The following is a 22,500-nucleotide window of genomic DNA, read 5'->3' on the forward strand; positions in this document are numbered from 1 at the left end:
TTTTCTGGTTAGGAGGGCCGATAGGAGGTTAGTGAGGGATGTTAAAGTTATAGGAAGTGAGGAGTGTGTGCAGCAGCACAAACTATTGATTTGTGATATGGTGCTTAGAGAACAAGTGATGAAAAAGAGGACTTATGTACCTAGGAGGAAAATATGGAAACTGAAAAACCAAGTAGTAAGGGATGCCTTGTATAGCGAGTTGAGGAGAGTGGTGGCTGAACAGGGAGCTGTAGACAGAGGCGTTAATGAACAGTACAGAGCCCTCAAGAACAATTTCTTGAGAGTTACTGATGTAACATGCGGCTGGACAAGAGGACCACCAAGACATAAAGTAACTTGGTGGTGGGATGAGGGTGTAGAAGCTGCAGTTAAGGAGAAAAGAAGGCTTTTCCGGGAATGGAAGAAGGGTGGTAGCAAAGAGGAATATTTGGCTGCTGAATGTAGGACTAGAAGAGAGGTATACAGGGCAAAGTCTGAGTCACAGAGACTTTTACTTGATAACCTAAATCATGGGGAAAGGAAAAATATATTTAGGGTGGCAGGTCAGGTGAAGAGGGATAATCGGGATATCATAGGTGAGCAGTGTGTGAAGAATGATGAAGGAAGGGTAGTGGTGAACAGTGAGGATATTAAAGATGCATGGAGAGAGCATTATAACCGGTTGTTGAATGAGGAGTTTGACTGGGACAGGGAAGGGAGAGGAAAGAAGGAAAGTAAGAGAGACTAAAAGAGAGATGAGGATTCAAGGGAGAAGGGTGCAGGAGAGAAGGGAAGGTAAAGAGGGAGAGAGAACGGAAGGTAAAGAGAGAGAGAGAAGGAATAAAGAGGAGGGACAAAGATATGGAGGGCAAAGGAAAGACAAAGAGGGAACAGGAGACTAAGAGGGAAGAGGGAGCAGGTGAAAGAGGGAAAACGAACGAAAGGGGTAAGCAGGGGACGAGGTGAGGGAAAGAGAGAAGGGAGGAAAGAATGGAGAGAAAAGGAAGGAGAAAGAGTCTAAAGTGAATGGAGTGAATAAGAACTAAAGGGAGAAGGGTTGTTGCTGCCAGGGACATCAATTCCTTTGGTCTGTCTGTGTTTTATATTCAACTGTCCCTGTGTGTTTCTCTAGCCATATTGATCAGTCTAATTGGCTGTCTGTCTGTCTGTCTGTCTATATATCTACCTATCTACAGTACAGCCAACTTTGTATCTACTTACCTGTCTGTATATCTATCTGTTTGTATGTATCAGTGTGTGTGTGTGTGTGTGTGTGTGTGTGTGTGTGTGTGTGTGAAAGTTTGTATATGTATGTACGTGTTTATATATATGTAGAGTGAGATGACAGACACAGGAAGACAGTGTCAGTCGAGAGGGGACGAGAAGAGAGGGAGGCAGGAGGAAGAAGGGAGAGAGAGAAGTGAAAAGAGAGATGGTAGAGGAAAGAGAGGAGGGAGGAGGGGAAGAGAGAAGGAGGGTGAGAGAGAAAAAGAGGAAGAGAGAGGGGGTGAAGGAGGAAGAAAGGGAGAGTGGAAGAGGGGGAGGAAGGAGAAGAAAAAGATGGAGGAGGAAGAGGAAATGGAGAAAAGAAACTAGAGACCAAGAGATGTGGTGGGGTGGAAGGGGAAGGGGGGGAAGGGGAAGGGGAGGGGGAGAGGGAAGGGAAAGGGGAGGGGGAGAGGGAAGGGAAAGGGGAGGGGGAGGGGGAAGGGAAAGGGGAGGGGGAGAGGGAAGGGAAAGGGGGAGGGGGTGAATGGAGGGGAGGTTACACAGACACACACACCACACAGAATTACCGTCTTTTCTAGCTGTTGTTTTCACCTCAGGCTTATTGGGGCATAAACTCGGTGGACTGCAGACTGCGTTCCCTTCTCCTCCAGTCCACCATCCTCCTTTTCTGGGCTAGGGAAGGAGCGAGGGAACTTTTGTATACCCAGGCTGTGGAGTCTTCTGGTTGTGTCCGTCCCACCACGTGCAGGCGTCCCTCTCCAGCGCCCCTTCTTAGGTGGCCCTCTCTTGTTTGTTTGTTAGACGTTGAAGAACACGATGCTAAAGCCAACTCACCCACTAAGCCTTGCAGCTCTCCTTCGTCTTCACTTAACAACACAGTATCATTTGCAAACAACAGTACAGGGAGTTTCCAAACACTACCCTCTCTCACCAGGGCCACTCCAACATCCACTACCCTACCTTGTACCTCTTTTATTACCCCATCCATGTACAGATTGAACAACCATGGAGACATGACACATCCCTATTTCAACCCAACCTTCAAAGCGTGGACTCATTAGACTGCTCAGATTCTGTTGGGAATGGCACACAGTTAGAGAATTATATCACCAATATTTTATCCAAATTTCCCATACAGGGTGTTGCAGGAAATGTTTGACAAACTTCTGAAAGTTGTTCTCGGGGCAATTTTGAGTTAAGAATTGCTGCATCAACCTGGGCTAATTTCTCGTCTATTATGCTCAGGTTCTGTTGGGAATGGCAGCAGATTAGAGACTGCTATCTGCAAAATTTTATCCCCTGCCACCACCACCAGGCAGTTTATTTTTAAATCCCCTTGTAAAACTGTAGAGATATATCGGCAGGACAGTAAATAGTGATCCTACTCTGGTACTCTGTATGGAATTTGAGAGAGAGAGATGATGATGCCACTGATTCATGGGGTTATCTTTAATTTAACAAGAAACACTTTACTTACCTCACTATTCGGTTTGCACAAAAATTATTGTTTAAAAGCCTGATAATATATTCACGAAATTTTCTTCTTAAAATTTAATAAGTAAATGTTTAATTTGAAGTGTGACGTCACTGTTGCATTATGGGAGCAACGTTGAGAGATGCTGGAGGTGAGTGAAGAATTTATTCTTTACGGTGTTAGTCTACTTCTTATTATGGTAATTCTTATGCCTATGTGTTTATCAGTATTTGCTGTCATTATCGAGAGGTGTAGTCGGCTGATGTAAGTTGTAATTATTAGCTATAAGGATGATATACGGCGGTGTGTATCTCCAGGTGACCAAGATGTCCCTTTAAACTGGAGTAAGCAGTGCTACTTAAATCCCCCGATATTCACACCGTCTGTTTAGGTTTTAAGGTCGAATGTGATCCTGTACATGGGCAGGCATAGTAGGTTAATTGGCTGGATAAAATGAGGGGATGTGTGTAAAAACTAATGGGTAGTTTGTTTACATCGGGGATATAAACTCCGCGAGTCCCTTTAACTCTTGCAATCCCGGTGATGCCCTTTTCAGTTTATTCATAGTGCCAGAAGGCAATTTTATTCAACTTATGCAAAGTCTCTACTATTGCAGGAGTTCAGTGAGGCTGTGCCTAACCCCTACACTTCCAGAAGTCTATACAAAGCTAAATATAATCATGAGATGGGAAAAAAAAAAAATCCCTGCTCTGTGAGTTAAACTAGTGAAGACTGAAGGTATTAAAAAGAAAATATTCATTCCAGTGCCTGATAGCAGAGGAGACGGTGACATGGAGGTGAATTGCTTGTGGTCACCCTGGTGGCATCATGATATCCAGCTGTTGAGGGGTACGTTTCCACGTCAGCAGCTGCCCCAGTCAGAACGGTAAATGTGAGTATTTAGCAGAAACCACGTCTGGAATTCAAGCACTGTATTTTGAGGTATTTTCTGTTTATATCTCACCATTTGTTGATTTTTTTTCTTCTGTGAGATTTCAGTTGAAATTAACTCCTTCCTTCCTTGGATTATTTAATCCTCAAGGGGAGTCATTGATGCCCCCAGGGGGATTCATCAATGTCCCCAGGGGGCATTTGTGACAGAAATGGCTTATACTGTAAGAAAAATGTCAGCAAATGATGAGACAAACAATGCTTCAGAATACAGAGTACTGTAATTGCAGTTGTGGTTTCAGCTATATACTATACTGTATTAACCCTTGCCTGCTGGTAGGTAGGTAGATAGATATTAACAAATCTAGTGAGGAAATATAGTCCATTTGCATATACAGCAAGCACTCACATAATGCGGATATACAGTACTGTACCCTGAAACTCCTGCTTTATGAGAATTCCACCTTATCAGGCCATATGTTTACATGTTAAAGGGTTTCATGTTACCTAAGCCAGCCCCAAGTTCTCCATTTGGGGCGATTTTCATTCTTTTTTTTTTTCCCAAGACATTTACATACCTAATAAAGACATCACTACAGTAATCCCTCGGTTATCTGATGTAATAGAGCCAACGGCATGTCTGGATAGTGGATCCTTCTGGATAATGGACTTCTCCCCGGGCCCCCCTTCATACATACCCTAACTTTGAGAGCTATTGGAAAAGGCCACAGCACTACCCTCCTGTTGTTCTCAAGAACTGTGCTTCTGTGCTCACACCCTGCCTAGGCAAACTCTTTCGCCTTTGTCTGTCAACTTGTACCTTTCCTTCTTGCTGGAAGTTTGCTCTCATTCAGCCAGTCCCAAAGAAGGGTGACCACTCCTAACCCTCCAACTATCGTTCAATTGCTTTAACGTCCTGTATTTCAAAAGTTTTCGAGTCAATTCTCAATTGAAAAATTTTAAGGCATCTTTCCTATCACTACCTTCTTTCCGATCGTCAGTACGGGTTCTGTCAGGGACGCTCCACTGGCGATCTTCTCACCTACCTTTCAGACTCCTGGTCATCCTCCTTTCGGGACTTTGGCGAAAGCTTTGCCATTGCACTTGACATCTCAAAGGCTTACGATCGAGTCTGGCATAAATCTTTAATTTCCAAACTGCCCTCCTACGGTGTCTATCCTTCTATCTGTGCCTTCATCGCTAGCTTCCTTTCTGGTCGTTCTATAGCCGCTGTTGTAGACGACCATCGTTCTTCTCCTCTATCAACAATGGTGTTCCTAAGGGCTCTGTCCTATCACCATCTCTCTTCCTTTTATTCATCAATGATCTTCTAAGCTGTACATCTAACCCTATCCACTCATACGCTGATGACTCCACCCTTCACCTTTCCATTCAGTTCCCGCAACGCCCATCTCAACAGTTACTTCAACAGGGAAGGGATGAGGCTATGGCACACCTAATGTCTGACTTGGCTCGTATCTCTGACTGGGGTAAAAATAATATGGTTGTTTTTAATGCATCTAAGACTCAGTTCTTACACCTATCAACCCGACAAAATCTTCCACAGGTATACCCACTAATGTTTAATAATATTCAGCTTAATCCTGCATCATCCTTTAACATGCTTGGGGTTTCATTTACTCGGGACTTATCTTGGAAAGATCATATTACATCTCTCGTAAAATCTGCATTTGTCTTTTTAGTATAATAGGAAAAGTGTATGGTAGGATACTTATTGACAGAGTTAGAGAAAGAACAGAGAAATTAGTTGGAGAAGAACAGGGAGGCTTTAGGAAGGGAAGAGGTTGTGTAGATCAGATATTCATTCTCAGATCTTTAGTGGAAAAGTTTCTAGAGAAGGGAAAGAAGTTGTATGCGGCTTTCATGGATTTGGAGAAAGCATATGACAGGGTGGATAGACAAGGATTGTGGAAAGTGTTAAGAATATATGGAGTAGATGGGAAGTTGTTGAATGCTGTGAAGAGTATGTACGATGGTGCGAAGGCTGCAGTGCGTGTGGATGGTGAACTAAGTGAATTTTTCTCTTTGAAAGTTGGTTTGAAACAGGGATGTGTCATGTCTCCATGGTTGTTCAATCTGTACATGGATGGGGTAATAAAAGAGGTACAAGGTAGGGTATTGGATGTTGGAGTGGCCCTGGTGAGAGAGGATAGTGTTTGGAAACTCCCTGTACTGTTGTTTGCAGATGATACTGTGTTGTTGAGTGAAGACGAAGGGGAGCTGCAAGGCTTGGTGGATGAGTTTGAGAGAGTGTGTAAGAAACGGAATCTAAAGGTGAATGTAGGGAAGAGTAAAGTGATGGTCTTTGAGAGAGGTGAAGTCAGTGAATGTACAGCGAGGTTGGATGGTGAGGAATTGGAAAATGTGAGTACGTTTAAGTACTTGGGTAGTGTGATGAGTAAGGATGGAGGTTTGGAAGGTGAAGTGCTTGAAAGGGTACAGCATGGAAGAAAGGTTGCTGGTTCTTTGAAAGCAGTGATAAGAAACAGGGAAGTGAGCATGGAAGTGAAAAAGTTACTACATGACATTATTGTGATACCAACTCTAACGTATGGAAGTGAAGCTTGGACGTTGTTGGAAGGACACAAGTCAAGAGTGAGAGCAGTGGAAATGAGTTATTTAAGAGGAGCCTGTGGAGTCACATGGAGAGACAGACTGATGAATGAGGATATAAAGGAGCGTTGTGGTGTTGATGTGGATGTGATAGGAAGCGTTATGAGGAACACACTGAGGTGGTTTGGCCATGTGGAGAGGATGGAGGGTGAAAGACTGACGAAGAGAGTGTATGTGAGTGAGGTGGAGGGGGGAAGAGGGAGGGGGAGGCTGAGGATGAGATGGAGGGATGGGGTGGAGAGGTATATGAGAGAGGGAGGTGTGAGTTGGGAGCAGGGGGGTGAAATGGCGGGGGACAGGGCGACGTGGAGCCGTTTTGTTTGTGGCCACCCCAAATGGGATTGAGGTGTCTGGCAATAGATAGATAGTTACACTACACGTGGCCTCGGAGTCCCCAGGGGAGGGACCATAAATGCCCCCACCTTCTGCCCCTCTCCCGGTGACGACTCGAGCTGCCTGGAATCACTGTCTGACTCTCTTCTTCTTCATTTCTGCAACATTCGCGGCCTTTCCTCTAACTTTCGCCCTGTTGAGCACCGCTTCTCCTTCTCTAAACCTCACCTTCTTTTTCTGAGACTCAGCTGTCTGAGGCAACTGACAGCAGACCCTTTTGTGTATCCTTCTACCTTCTCTATACTCATTTCAAAGCCAAAGGTGGCTGTTGTGTATATATACGCAACGTCTTATCTTGCTCTTGTGTTCCTGAACTCGATACTTCTGAATTCTCTACACTCTGGCTTTGGCTTTCCTGTCATTCTCTGACTAATTAGTCATTCTCCGACTCTGTTTACTTATCTCCTAATTCTACTGACTATCAAAAATTCTTTGACTATCTTACTTCTACAATGGAACACATTCTATCCATTTCTCCTTTCTCTGAACTCTCCATTATAGGAGATTTCAATGTTCACCACCACCTTTGGCTCACCTGTCCTATCACTGATCCACCTGGTGAACTAGCCTACACCTTTTCTATCCTTAATGACCTAGAGCAGCTTGTATAGCACCCTGCCCGTATTCCAGACCGCCTTGGAGAGAGCTCCAACGTACTTGACCTCTTCCGTACAGCTAATCTTTCTGCTTACACTGTTAACCTTTTCTCTCCGTTGGGCTCCTCCGATCACAACCTTATCACCTTAACGTGTCCTATCACTCCGGTACGGCCTGTGGACCCTCCAAAGAAACGTTGTCTGTGGCACTTTGGAGCTGCGGATTGGGAGGCCCTCAGGCAGTACTTCTTTGATTTTCCCTGGGATGATTATTGTTTCCATGGCCGGGAGCAAAAAAAAAAAGCATTTAGACACAGGAAGTTGACTGCTGGGGTTAAATATAATTAATTAATAAAGCATGTTGCTGGATTTGAGGGGTTGTTGTTGTTGATCAATCCCAGAGTGTCTGGCTGAGCTGACCTATCAAGCACAGGCCTGCAGTCCCTGCAGGATATTCCCATGCAGTGATCCACTAGATATGGGGAAAAGTGCAGAGGTTTGGTTCCTGGATGGATGTCATGTTTGCATCACTCCACTCATTTAGCAAGGACACCGTAGCAGGCCCCACAGCTTCATCCTGACTTAGCTGTTATCCATTAGTTCATCCCATTCCGTGTTTCTGCATGTACTGTGTTGTTGATCTTCCTGATGCCTTTCTCCTTCTCAGGAACTTCCCCTCGAGGGACGGCCATGACAGAAGTCTCTCCAGACTTCAGTGTCATTTCTTGTCTTCTTTGCTTTCTCTCCCATTCTTCTTCAATTCCCACTGCTCTTTTATGTAACCCGTTCAGTCTAATGATGTCATTTGTTTTGTATTGCTTCCCCAAGATGATTTTATTCAGATTATGAGAGTCTTTTCATGCTGGATAGGTTAGATACAGCCCTCATTAATCTCTTCACCACTAGAGATCCTTCCTAAAAAGAATAAAGATCATCTGGAGGTAGCAAGAATAAGTTATAAAGACATCACCATACGGAAGGAGTTAAATTGTTCAACTTCAAGGTAGTCAAATGTACTAACCATTTTTTTTTTTTTTCCACCTTCATATGTGGTCTTAATCTTCTAATGTTCTCACCTCTTGACTGATGTAGAACTCTTGTCATTCTTTTGTTCTCCCTAGATACCATGAAACTCAGCAGTCACAATGCCCTTCATACGGTTAATTAAATTGCATCCATTAGCATCCCACATTAATATATTCATGTTCATTTGTTTGCTTATCCTTCCAGATTACTTATAATGATACTTTAGACCACTCATTTTCATAGGCTTGACTTATACTTTATGGTCCTCTTACATTTGTCTATATGTAATCATAATGAAGCTTTGATATCATTAAGATATTAAATTGAAGTACCTGTACATGATGGGATGAATACAACCTATGTACTTTTTGCAGGTAGTAATTTCTTTTCATGGGCATTTTTCCTGGAGGGGATGGGAGGATAAATGGGCAACCCCCCGTCATTGGGACGGGGATATTCTATATAATATTACCCCCACCCCCCTCACCAACAGTTCAAATAATCCAGGGGAAAAAAGCAGAAATTAAACCTGCAATTACGTGAAATAGTTTTTGTTTGCATGAAAAATACAGTTATTTTAAGTCCTGAATATTGAATATTATAACATCAGAGAATGTAAGTTGATCTGATGTAGGAAGCACAAGTTTAAAAACAAATATAACTGTGATGATTAAATGGTGCCATATTTGGCTGCAAGTAATGAATTATGCTATTTTTCTTGTCATCATACTACAGTACTTAACTGACATTTTGCTTGCTTTAATTACATCATATACAACCAGTTATAGAAGCTCACTTAGCAGTGGCCTGCTTGTCTCAAAAGTACTGAACATCTACTTTTTAGTCTTGGAGGTCACACCTCCAGTAAGCGGAATAAATCTATGCCAATGTCTTTCACAGTATTAAGCAACTAATGATTCTTTGTTTATCCCATGCATCTCCATCTCCTTCTCCTATGTAGCTGAACAGTCATAAATATCCTGCACCTGACATTTCATACTTTATTAAAATTAAAAACAATTGTATAATGGTCCATCCTGGTAGATTACTTTAGCTGCAATAAAACTGTATTACTGTCCTGTATAATACTCCATCCTGGAAGGTGAAGGCAGTCAGTGTTCTGACATTTAATAAGGTCCTGCCTTCATGTGACTGAATACAGCATTGTGTAACAAGTCAGATTGTTTCCTCCAACCCAGGAAACTATTTACTGCATTGGGTGGTAACCATATAACCAACAAATCAATGCAGGGTGGTAAAGTGGGTAAGGGGCTCCAGCTGGATATGGCCCATTTAGGTTTTAAATCTAAGAGGTGGGTGGGGTTTATTGCTCACAACACCACTTAGGGGTGAGCAAGTGATCATTCTTGCCTTAATGTCTGATATTAGTAGACTAGCCCCTGAGCCCCAAAGCTTCAGATGGATCAATAAAAGCATAAGCCCATTGTATGCAATATTCAGTTTGTCCATATTTGCCCACCACTACACACACATACACAGTTCTTCCTCATAATAACCCGTTATGGGTGACATAAACTACTTGTTCTTTATGACATGCAGTCTGTGAGCAGTATGTTCTCAGACTGCTCGTATAGGCAGCATCTCTCTGAGAACACAGTTTTTCAACCATTTTTCCTACATTATGATCCATATATTGCATGCATAGAAATGGTGCTATTAATCACAGAAACTATGCAAGTTTCTTAATTTTAATGATGGTAGGGCTTGCAGGGGTAGATAAGATGGGGTTTCCCAACTGACAGCTGAGGAAGAGGTATGTGTTTTGGCTCAGAGCAGCATGTGTTTTGTCTTCAGTGGTGCGGGGTTGGGAGGAGCAGCTTGGTAAATAGGAGTTTGTGATGTCGGAGGTGACACTGGATTTGGCCCACTTCTGCCTGCTATTTCACATCTTTTGGGGTGTTAGGCATGTCCAGGGGTATACTGCACATGGATTGTTGACCCGTCTGTGTACAAGGCCAAGAGGGACACCGTGAACATGGTACTAAGGAGAAGGACTGTATATATCTGCTGGAATGTCTGTCATTTATACCTAGCCTAGCCTAGACTTTTCAACCTCCTTATTCTGTCTTAACTTTGTTTATTTGCCATCAAACCTTTTTATAGAGCAGAGCTTTGGCTACCATCCTTTTTCTGTAATTTCTTTATTATCATTCCACTTACAGCTCAACCTTTTATCTGTGTAGCTTTTGAAAGTACCACAGCTAGTATCCATAGGAGTTCTTAAACCATCAGTTCTTTACATTATTGTGTCCCTATTATTCTTGATGTTTTGATGTTGCTGTTTCCATTATCTTAAAATTTAAGAGAAAAGTTTTCATTTGCTGAATGTGAAGGTAGATAACGAAGACATTTTTAAAGGAAATGATCTGAATATGATACCCTGATATACAGTATTTTTCACATTATATTCAGTACTGGAATGAAATCATCTGATGTCATTAAGTGTGTTCTGCCAGGATTGCAGTGACCTTTTGCTAATTACAGACATTGTTAGATTGTTGCCCAGCAGAAGTGCACCATTCCAATGTCAGGAGAAGGAAGAATGTCTTAATTCATTGGTACTAAAGATAAAAGCTTATTTTAAAAACCCAATCACACAGTATGTCTAGTAATGGGCAGTGGGTCTCCTCTCAAAAACTACCCAAACTATGGAGCAGCCTTCATACTGGCATTTACCTTTGCTGTAAAGGCAGTTCCAGGACAACTGCCATGGTGAAATGGGGCTGTACTCCTGTTTGATACCACGGCATCATGAACTGACCAGTCGCTCACACTAATCAGCGGAAGTGTTTGTAAGATGAAATTCATCATTTGGGTCATACCAGACACACATTAGGTTGACAGGAAAATAGATCTGGTGCCTGATAAGCTCATGCTGGACGTGACATAGTATCCCTTTCCACTGATATTGTAAATGGCCAAGTATAGCTTTCAGATTTCTAATATATTGTACTTTTGTGGGCAGCTGAGGTTCTGTATTAATGATAATTATTTTTATTAAAGTTTTGGCTTACCAGCTGTTTGTAACTGTAAGAGATTTTGTTTTTCAGCGTAATAAAATATAAATTTTGCTTCACTTGGGTGCATGTGTGTGCTGTTGTATACAGTATTTCTAAAGCTTATATAAACTGTAATATCTGGGGATGGAGATAAAGAATAATGTATGTGTATGCCCTGTGTTATAAAAGACAACTGAGAGGTGTTGGAGTTAGAGTTTGGTACCTGCTATGATGCTAGTGGAGGCAGAGAGACCAACCTAGGTTCTGTCTTTTTCTAATTTATTTCCTCAGTGAGATATCTTTGCTCTAAATCTGCTTATCCCATATGAACATGTAAAATTGGGTCAGGTTGATTATAAAGAAAGATCAATATGATTTGCAGGACGTGTACATTTCGTATGTCATGATAATGCTGGCTTTGTTTAGAAGAGAGGAAGATTGGTATAGTATTAGTCTAGAATTGATTAGCCCGTTCTGGTATGGAGCTGTTTACAACTTTTTCATGGCAGTGTTATGAGCAGCTTTATGTAGAATGAAAAACTTGTCACATATATTGAATACTTACAAAGATTTTTTATCATATGTAAATTGAACATTAGGACACATACAGTTTGGCGTACAGTGTAAGGCTGTGTGCATTAGTTATATTCATAGATTTAATACAGTACCAGTATTTAACATAATTTTCAGTGTTTTTTTACTTGGAGTATAACCCAAGAAGTGAAGGAACATTGTGGTGTGGATGTGGATGTGATAGGAAGCATTAGGAGAAACACTTTGAGGTGGTTTGGCCATGTGGAGAGGATGGAGTGTGAGAGACTGATGAGGAGGGTGTATGTGAATGAGGTGGAGGGGGGAGAGAGGTAGAGGGAAGCCAAGGATGAGATGGAGGGATAGAGTGGAGAGGTACTGTATATGAGAGAGGGGGGTGTGAGCTGGGAACAGGGCAGTGAAATGGAGTTGGAAAGGGTGACATGGAGGCGATTTGTTTGTGGCCACCCCTTACAGGATTATGGCATCTGGCAATAGAGAGATAGATAGATGACCCATTACCAGTGTCCTTTTTCTCTCTCTCTCTCTCTCTCTCTCTCTCTCTCTCTCTCTTTTTTTTTTTTGTATACCAAGTAATTTCATATTTTGTATCATAAACAGTGTAACAAAGAAAACTTGTACTGGTTATAATTAAATGGTATGTATGTGAACTAGGAGTTGATTAATTCCTTAGCACAAAGCAAGAGGATTAGTTAATGTAACTGCAGATTATCATGACATATAGCTGGTTGTAATAGGTTAATGCTGAAATTGCATTATATAGTATTAACAGCAGTTATGAGGATGTAAAGGAGCGTTGTGGTGTTGATGTGGATGTGATAGGAAGCGTTATGAGGAACACACTGAGGTGGTTTGGTCATGTGGAGAGGATGAAGGGTGAAAGACTGACGAAGAGAGTGTATGTGAGTGAGGTGGAGGGGGGAAGAGGGAGGGGGAGGCCAAGGATGAGATGGAGGGATGGGGTGGAGAGGTATATGAGAGAGGGGGGTGTGAGTTGGGAGCAGGGCAGTGAAATGGCGGGGGACAGGGCGACTTGAAGGCGATTTGTTTGTGGCCACCCCAAACGGGATTGAGGCGTCTGGCAATAGATAGATAGATAGATAGATGATTTTTGGACTCTGCAGTATATTAAAGATGTTGGTAAATCCTGGCACACTAAACTCATATTGTATTCCAGCTGTTCTTTGTGTGGTGTTCTGGTGCTGTGGCTACTTATTTTCTTTAGGTTGTTCTATCTATCTATCTATCTATAGCCCGACGCCCTAATCCCGCAAAGGGTTGCCGCAGACAAAACGCCTCCAAGTCATTCTCTCACCCACCATTTGACTCCCCTCCCCCCAACTCACCCCCCCCTCCCTCATATACCTCTCAACTCCATCCCTCCACCTCATCCTCGGTCTACCCCTCCCTCTCCCTCCCTCCACCTCACCTACATACACCCTCTTAGTCAGTCTTTCATTCTCCATTCTCTCCACATGTTGATTATTGTATAATGTTAGAATAAAACTAATCATTTTGAATTCCTTTTTCAGTGAACCTTAACTAATCTTTTTAAAATTTGTTTTTCAGTGAACCTCACTCTGGGTTCTATGCTGCCCAGATTGTGCCAGCATTTGAATACCTCCACTACCTTGATCTCATTTATAGAGATCTAAAACCAGAAAATTTACTAATAGATAGCCAAGGATACCTCAAGGTTTGTTGTTGTTTGCTTGGGGAGGGGAGGGGAGGAGCATTTTTTTAATTTCCAATATACACATTACAGTTGCAAGGAGTGTCATTTGAAGTTATTGATAGACATATTGAATAGTTTGATAAATTGCAATGCAGGTAACTTTATTATATGGAATGTTTGTAAATTATGTTGAATTTCTTTCCCATACAGTAGGAATGCATTATTGTTCATTATATGCATAAAATGTGTGTATTTTAGTGTATTTGTATATTTAATTAATGATGTTTATCTTGAATTTAGTCAGACAATGTGCATGTCATTTCAATGATTACTTTTAATATTTCATTACTTTTAATATTTCAGGTGACAGACTTTGGATTTGCCAAGCGAGTCAAAGGACGGACGTGGACATTATGTGGAATCCCAGACTACTTGGCCCCAGAAATCATTCTTTCTAAGGTTAGTTTTTTTCTGATACTTCTACTGTATTTAATTTCTCTTTCTATTTGGCCGATTATCTGGACATTGATATTATCCTTATCTGGCTAGAAAGTAGGTGTTTTCTGTAATATATAGATATCTTAGAATACGGAGTATGAAATGGAGAGAGTACAGTAGTCAAGGACTTAGACATAATTATCACACAACATTGTTATAGAAGTTGGTCAGGCATATAGCTTAATTGATACATGTCCATAGTGGTGCTTTTTATATTATGAAGGTTGGGTTTGAATGTAATACTGAAACTGTTTTGACAATAACTATGTTGGACATGTGGTTATAAGAAAGAGTTGTGATGGCAGTTGTGTTTTGATGGAAGTGATGAAAATGCTAGTGATGTTAGTAGTGTGAAATAGGTATTAGCTGGTTGGTTCCCATTACAGCCATGAGAGTGATTTATGGCAGTTGGTTGATATACTTCTTCTATCTATCTTTCTATCTATTGCCAGACGCCTCAGCCCCGTTTGGGGTGGCCACAAACAAATCGCCTCCAAGTCGCCCTGTCCCCCACCATTTCACTCCCCTGCTCCCAACTCACACCCCCCTCTCTCATATACCTCTCCACCCCATCCCTCCATCTCATCCTCGGCCTCCCCCTCCCTCTTTCCCCCTCCACCTCACTCACATACACTCTCTTCGTCAGTCTTTCACCCTCCATCCTCTCCACATGTACTCAGCTACAAGTCCAAGGTGAGAGTCTCAGACTATAGCAGGTAACAAATTGTCAACATTAATGTAATTTTCTCCCATCATGCAGCAGTTTGAACCATCTTGATCATAATCCTGAACCTGTTTCTCATCAACAGACAGTGGTGGTAGAATCAGTTTAGGCCAGACAACCATAAATACATGTCTAACTGTTGCAAGAAAGTGGCTTGGTGTCACTGGTGGCATGGTTATTCTTTGATCCCCAGACATAATGTGCTGCATTGTAGGGCTGGTGCACTGCCTATGCTGAAGGGTACAGGGAAGGAAAATTTTACTGTACTGTATTGGGTTTGCACTAAAAAAAGAGAGGCCAGAACACTGGTGTAATGATGTGGATAATCTGCTGTCAATGATTATGAGGATATTAGTGGTGATGTAGTTATGTGCCATGAATAAATAATATCTGTCAGCTGTAATGCCAGGCTGTGCTCAGAAATGTGTTTGAGCAGCTGGCATGAAGGGCTTCCCCACCAACCCTTGTTGGCAGTGGTGGATGGATGAGTTTGGTCGGCTGCAGTGACGTTGCAGTCAATCTGTGTTGGACAATATGTGATGAGTGTTGGAGTAAACTTCAGCATACTCAGTGGATGTAAAGGACTAAAGGGGGAAGTTGCTCTCTAAGTTCAGACTAGTCAGTCATGAATGTGGGGATGTTATTGGGAGTACAGTGGAGTGTACTGGAGATGTTAAGTGGCCTGCCCTGTTGTGGATAGGAAACACAGTGGGTGGGAGATTACAGTAATTGTAAGCAAGTTGAAGAAGGTATTAGTATTTTATTTATTTTTTGTAAAAGTGAAAGGTCTAGAATTGGTGGGGTGTGAATTCTGGCTGCTTAGCAGTTGGTAGATACAGTGGAGTGTGGAGGTGAAAAGTGAATACAACAGTACTACTCATCAAGCCATTGGTTATGACATCCCTCCAGTTGTATCTATGTATGCCTTCAAAGCTGGGAGATGTATGGAGGTGGAGGACTGGTATTGGGGCAAATTATTACTTATTTCAGAATTTGGTGAGAAAATAGTGATGCTGGGTGATGACTTAAGTGGACATTTAGATGAGTTCATGGGTCTCAGGGGGTGCTTGGTGGGGTGTGGTATAGCATAAGGAATGTTGAAAGTGAGAGAATACTTAATTTCAGTGATGTATTAACCATGGTTGTATGCAACACATTGTTCGTGGAAAGAGCAGGCAGAGTGATGATATATGAATTGGGTGGTGTTGAAAGGCATACTGATTATTTCCTATTTAGTAAACCTGAATGGAAACATTTCAGTACAGTAACATGAAGGGGATTAGTGAAGATGAATGTCTCTCTTTATGGTAGGTGGGGGCACTCACCATCCACTCACTTGATGTAATGCTGCTTTGGGTGTCTGCCAATTCTTCTCTTCCATCCTTCCTTTGTGTCTTTCATTCCTTCACTCTTTCCTTCTCCTTCTGCAGACGGGTGACTTTACACTCTCTCTTCTGTCTTTCTTTCCTTCATTCTTTCCTCTACCTTCTGCTTATGGGTAACTCTACACTGAATGACAAACCAAATGATTTCCTGTACACCAGGGAACCATTTACTACGCTGGATGGTAACCATATAACCAAATTATGGCGTCTGGTGGCTTAGTGGGTAATTAAGGTGCTCCAATTGGATTGAGCCTGTGTGCTGTAGGTTTATATCCAAGGGGTGGTTGGGGTTTATTGTTTACGTAATGCCACTGAGGGATGAGTAAGACTGGTCACTCTCATCTTAAATGTCAGGACCAACTTGCCTAGCCCAGGGTTCCTATGCTCCTCATGGGGTGACGTAGGATTGGATGATGGATGGATATATGAATGTATATCACAATTTAAGTCATTTTCTGAAAAGAAGTAGGAAGAAGAGAAATGCATATGTTCCAAGGAGAAGCTTTTTCCTAAACAGAGAGCAAAAGTTGGGATTTTTGCTCATCTTTAACTCGTTTTCATTCTTTAAATGGAAGTGATATTGTAAAAAACTAAGAACATAGTCAAAAGGAACATTCTGTTGCCTGCAAAGAGACATCAAGTATAAAGGTGAATGAATTAAGTGCAAAACTCGTCATGACATAAGTATATTCAGTGTTGTAGGAAAGGTATGTGGAAGAATTATTGTAGAGTATATTCAGTGTTGTAGGAAAGGTATGTGGTGGAATTATTGTAGTGGAAGGGCTGATCGAGATGACCTAGGTAGGCTTAGATCAGGACATCACCCAGCCCTCCAAAGTTATCAGTTTATATTTGATTTAGTTATAATCACATATGACATGTATTCCACTTGTAGAATAGGTCCACACAACATAACACACATAATGGAGCACTGTGCAGCACACGCATCCCGGAGATGCAGACGCAACATCAGTGGTGGATGAAATCTGTGGGATGACCCCGTAGAGGTGGTTGCTTATTTGCAGTCAACAGATCTACTTGGTCAGGTGGACCGAGGGTAAGCAACAGCAACAGCAACAAGACACCATAGCATTGATGTTGCAAGTGCATTGAGGAAACTTCATATATATATCCAGAGTCTATCTATCTATCTATTGCCAGACGCCTCAATCCTGTTTGGGGTGGCCACAAACAAATCGCCTCCAAGTCGCCCTGTCCCCCGCCATTTCACTGCCCTGCTCCCAACTCACACCCCCCTCTCTCATATACCTCTCCACCCCATCCCTCCATCTCATCCTCGGCCTCCCCCTCCCTCTTCCCCCCTCCACTTCACTCACATACACTCTCTTCGTCAGTCTTTCACCCTCCATCCTCTCCACATGGCCAAACCACCTCAGTGTGTTCCTCATAACGCTTCCTATCACATCCACATCCACACCACAACGCTCCTTTATATCCTCATTCGTCAGCCTGTCTCTCCACGTGACTCCGCAGGCTCCTCTTAAATAACTCATTTCCACTGCTCTCACTCTTGACTTGTGTCCTTCCAACAATGTCCAAGCTTCACTTCCGTACGTTAGAGTTGGTATCACAATACTGTCATGTAGTAACTTTTTCACTTCCATGCTCACTTCCCTGTTTCTTATCACTGCTTTCAAGGAACCAGCAACCTTTCTTCCCTGCTGTACCCTTTCAAGCACTTCACCCTCCAAACCTCCATCCTTACTCATCACACTACCCAAATACTTAAACGTACTCACATTTTCCAATTCCTCACCATCCAACCTCACTGTACATTCACTAACTTCACCTCTCTCAAAGACCATTACTTTACTCTTCCCTACATTCACCTTTAGGTTCCGTTTCTTACACACTCTCTCAAACTCATCCACCAAACCTTGCAGCTCCCCTTCGTCTTCACTCAACAACACAGTATCATCTGCAAACAACAGTACAGGGAGTTTCCAAACACTATCCTCTCTCACCAGGGCCACTCCAACATCCACTACCCTACCTTGTACCTCTTTTATTACCCCATCCATGTACAGATTGAACAACCATGGAGACATGACACATCCCTGTTTCAAACCAACTCTCAAAGAGAAAAAATCACTTAGTTCACCATCCACACGCACTGCAGCCTTCGCACCATCGTACATACTCTTCACAGCATTCAACAACTTCCCATCTACTCCATATATTCTTAACACTTTCCACAATCCTTGTCTATCCACCCTGTCATATGCTTTCTCCAAATCCATGAAAGCCGCATACAACTTCTTTCCCTTCTCTAGAAACTTTTCCACTAAAGATCTAAGAATGAATATCTGATCTACACAACCTCTTCCCTTCCTAAAGCCTCCCTGTTCTTCTCCAACTAATTTCTCTGTTCTTTCTTTAACTCTGTCTATAAGTATCCTACCATACACTTTTCCTATTATACTAAGAAGACAAATGCCCCTATGATTACCACACACTTCTTTATCCCCCTTTCCTTTGTACAAGGGAATAATTATACCTGACTTCCAATCCTCCGGGACTCTACCTTCCTTCCAGGCCAATCTGCACATCTTCCATATCCATTCTACTACTATCTCTCCCCCATGCTTCAGCATTTCGCCACACACTCCATCAATTCCTGGGGCTTTCCCCGATTTAACATTCTTCATTGCTTCCACAACTTCTATCCTACTGATTTCTTCCTGTCTTCTCACCTCCCTCCTTCTCCCAGCCATTCCCCAGCCACTTATACTCGCATTACTTCCATCCTCTACGTTCAACAATTCCTTAAAGCGTTCTCTCCATCTGCTCACTTTTTCTCCCTTCTCCACTAGTAATCTACCATTTTTATCTTTCACTCCCCTGCTAACTTCACTTCCACCCTGTCTTACTCTTTTCACTTCTCTCCAGAACATTTTCTTACAGTCCCTCCACTTTACACTCAAATTCCTTCCAAATTCCTCATCCACTCTCTTCTTACTCTCTCTTACTAATCTTTTCACCTCTCTCTTCCTTTCCACATATAACTCTCTCTTCCGCCTCTCAACTTCTTCCACGCCCCTATTTCTCATCCATTCATTGTATGCTTTCTTCTTTTGTGCCACTGCCTGTTTCACCTCTTCAGTCCACCATGCTGTTCCTTGCACCCCCCTCCATCTTCTCTTCCTTCCACACACCACATCACATGCTGCACATATTTCTTCTGTAAATATCTTACACACACCTTCCACGTCTCCCATCTGCTCCAATTCATATTTGCCCAATCGTTCCTCCACTTCTCTCTTATACTCTGCCTTTTTCTCATCCTCTTGTAACCTTTCCACTGTCCTTGCAACTACTCCTTCCTCTCGTCTTTCCCTTCTTCTATTCTTCCATCTTACTTGGATCCTAATTCTGGCCACCACCAAGTAGTGGTCAGAAAGTCCACTCCCCCAACCTCTATACACTCTTGCATCCTTTACACATCTTCGCATCCTTTCATCCACACACACATAATCAATCATTGCCTTCCTTTCATTCAGTTCACCACCCACCCTTCTCATCACTCGCCATGTATACCTGTGGATCATATTATCCAGAGTAAACCCCATAATTTTGAGTGATTAATTAGGGACAGTGGCTGTGGGTTATGTTTGAGATTCATGTTTGTCCTCAATGATGAGTGTGGTAGTTGAGTTGAGTGACACAGTCACTCTGCTTTATTGAAGCCAGTGTTCTTGTAAGTGTAGGTAATGTTGGAACTCTCCTGCTGCATTTGAGTTTTGGGGTGCAGTGAAGGTATTGACAAGTCATCAAAGGGGGAAGAGTTGGTAGGTTGTGGAGGAGGTGGTTGAAAAGTGAGGGTGAAAGGACTGAGCCCTATAGAACACCACTGGGGAATATTCTAAATAAAAATCTTTGTTCAAAGCTGAAAACTTGGATATGTTTCCTGAGAGGATGGTGGTTAACCACTTCTTGTTATTGTCTTCCATGTTGATCTCCAGGTATTTGATGATCAGGATATGTCTTGGTACTGTGTCAATAGCTTTACAGTATTTATGTCTGTTAGTTTTTGTATGATTCTTAGATATATGAAAGAGTTAATGAGCAATATGGTATGAGGTTTTAATGTGAAAACAGCAAAAAATGCTCTGAGAGGCTGAGCCTTTTGAAGCAAATTGTAAAGATTTGCCAGGAGGTTGCATGAGAGTGAGGTAACCAGTAATAGAAGAGGTAGACGAAGTGTGAGTTGGAGGAATGAAGTGACAGGTCACATGAGGGAGGGAAAGAGAAATGTCTCGATAAGAGAGATCACTACCTAATTTGGATGAAAATGCCTGGAGGTTTTGTTGTTAAAACCACCATTCCCACAACATCAAGCAATAAGTGGAAAGCTCATCTGCTTTTCGGTCATTTAACCCCTTTGGGTTGAGGTTCCTCAATTTGCTGAATGAGAATGCCTGACAGTAGCTAAAGTAAGATAATATGGTGTCCCCATATCCATAAAGAAGCTGAATAATCCTCCAACAATGCCAAAGTAAATATTGGAATGCCTAAGTCATTTCCAAAGGGTTAATAAGTATATGTATATTACATTACGTTAATAATTTACAATAATAGTACTGTAATTGCCATTCATTGTCACTCATTGTAATGTGGCCCCAGACTCATCTGGATGTCTCAGTGAACTGCAGGCTGAAGTAACCCTTTTCCTGCACTCCACCATCCTCCTTTCAGAGGACAGGGATGGATTTAAGGGACATTTATATAATCTGGCAGTGGAAGGTGTCTCTCTGTAGCATCTTCTTGCAGTTTACCAACAACCTTTATAACTACAGTATTATTAATAGACATTTTCCTTCATTTTTGGTTCTGTATATGCTGTTCTGTTTGTTGTATGAGAAGATAGTAATTTGATGAATGTACACCATTTACTATTGTGGGTGGTAATCACATATATATATATATATATAACAAGTAAATATATATTTGATGGGCCAGTGTGATGGAGCAGTGAAGTGTTAAATGATGGAAAGGTGGATGGATATATATACTTCAACAATCATGTGTAATAATTTCATCACAAGAACATAGTGTTTTAATACCTGTGGCTCTTTCTTGACAGGGCTACAACAAGGCAGTGGATTGGTGGGCTTTAGGAGTACTTGTGTATGAGATGGCTGCTGGATACCCACCCTTCTTTGCTGATCAGCCCATACAAATATACGAAAAAATTGTATCAGGGAAGGTAAGAGCTATGACATGCCAGCAGGAGTAAGACTATGTAGACATCATTATTATGCTCATTATGTCGCACTGTTAATCAAGTAGTATCCTACATTGATGTGTTAAAAAATGTATAGGCTATACCAGCATATATACATGCTAGTAGATAAAAAGTATGCACACTCACACACACAGTAAAGTCTTGCTGTTGTGTATATTGGATTAATTACAAGAAGACTCAGTGTTGATTTAAGCAAAAGGTTAACTGCACTGATTATATCATTATGTCTATCTATCAGTTCATTGTCAGATGCCTTAATCCTGTAGGGGGTGGCAATAAATGAATTGCCATTATACTATCCTGTTTTTAGCTATCTGGCTGCCATCTCCAGCTCACATTCCTTTTTCTCGTAAACATAAGTCTCTCAAATATCCAGTGTAATTCAGCAAAACTCAGTGCTGGATACTGCAAAATGCCGGATATTACGTCGGTACCTCCAGTTGGCTATCCATTGGGCATTGAACCAGATAATATGTCACCACCCTAAGCTATCCGTCTTGACCTGCTATCCTAAAAACTTTCCTACAATACACTCAGTCTTCGTAAATCGTGTCAATTTGAGTCTGGACCACTGCCGTGATTTATGAATAATATCTTTTATGTGAAAAATTAATTTGGGTCTGGACTTTGGCCAACCCGCCCCCACAGCACCCTACCTACACCTATCTAGGCACCATCAAACACAAACGTACAAATTTAGGAATATTCAGTGCATGTATTAAATAGAAATAAGCCATGTTAAGGGATCTCACCTTAATCCTATGACGAAATTGCTTAAGTGAATGGAGTGGGGTGGTGTTGGGAAGAACTTAGAACCTCTCAGTACTTGTTCTTCCCAAACTCTTTCGCCAGCTTTGAAAACTTCTCTCCCCTCTCAACACGACAAGTGAGCTCCAAACGTTGACTGTACAACAACTGCGGCAGTTTCTTGGCGCCATACTGCTTAGAGCGCTTCATTGGGGGGTCGGGAGGGGCCTTGGCAGGTAGGAGGTGGGGGGAAGTTACACAAAAAGGCAGGTAACTCTCGTACTCCACGGCAACGGTCTGTAGTGTGCGGACTGGCGGGACAAGAAGAGCAACAACATGGCGGCATTAGTATGCACATATGCCACCAGGGACGTGCGGTGATTGTTTGTTGGGTCGCGATTTTCAGTTTG

At 42.1% G+C, this 22,500-nt stretch overlaps 1 protein-coding gene across 1 annotated transcript in view; it reads left to right on the forward strand.

The window, feature by feature from the left end:
- The window catches only part of LOC145389921 (cAMP-dependent protein kinase catalytic subunit 1-like), a 43,004-nt gene that overhangs the window by 15,248 nt on the left and 5,256 nt on the right, over window positions 1-22,500 (forward strand). Inside the window, exons 4-6 of the mRNA XM_080265035.1 lie at window positions 13,365-13,491; window positions 13,834-13,929; window positions 21,182-21,304. Of these exons, the coding sequence (XP_080121161.1) occupies window positions 13,365-13,491; window positions 13,834-13,929; window positions 21,182-21,304 (346 nt within the window). The remainder of the gene's footprint in view (window positions 1-13,364; window positions 13,492-13,833; window positions 13,930-21,181; window positions 21,305-22,500) is intronic.

Source organism: Coenobita brevimanus, unplaced genomic scaffold (assembly GCF_032717465.1).
Source record: "Coenobita brevimanus isolate Jiangsu-jjx unplaced genomic scaffold, ASM3271746v2 jjx.HiC_scaffold_2611, whole genome shotgun sequence".
In the NCBI taxonomy this organism is placed as follows: domain Eukaryota; kingdom Metazoa; phylum Arthropoda; class Malacostraca; order Decapoda; family Coenobitidae; genus Coenobita; species Coenobita brevimanus.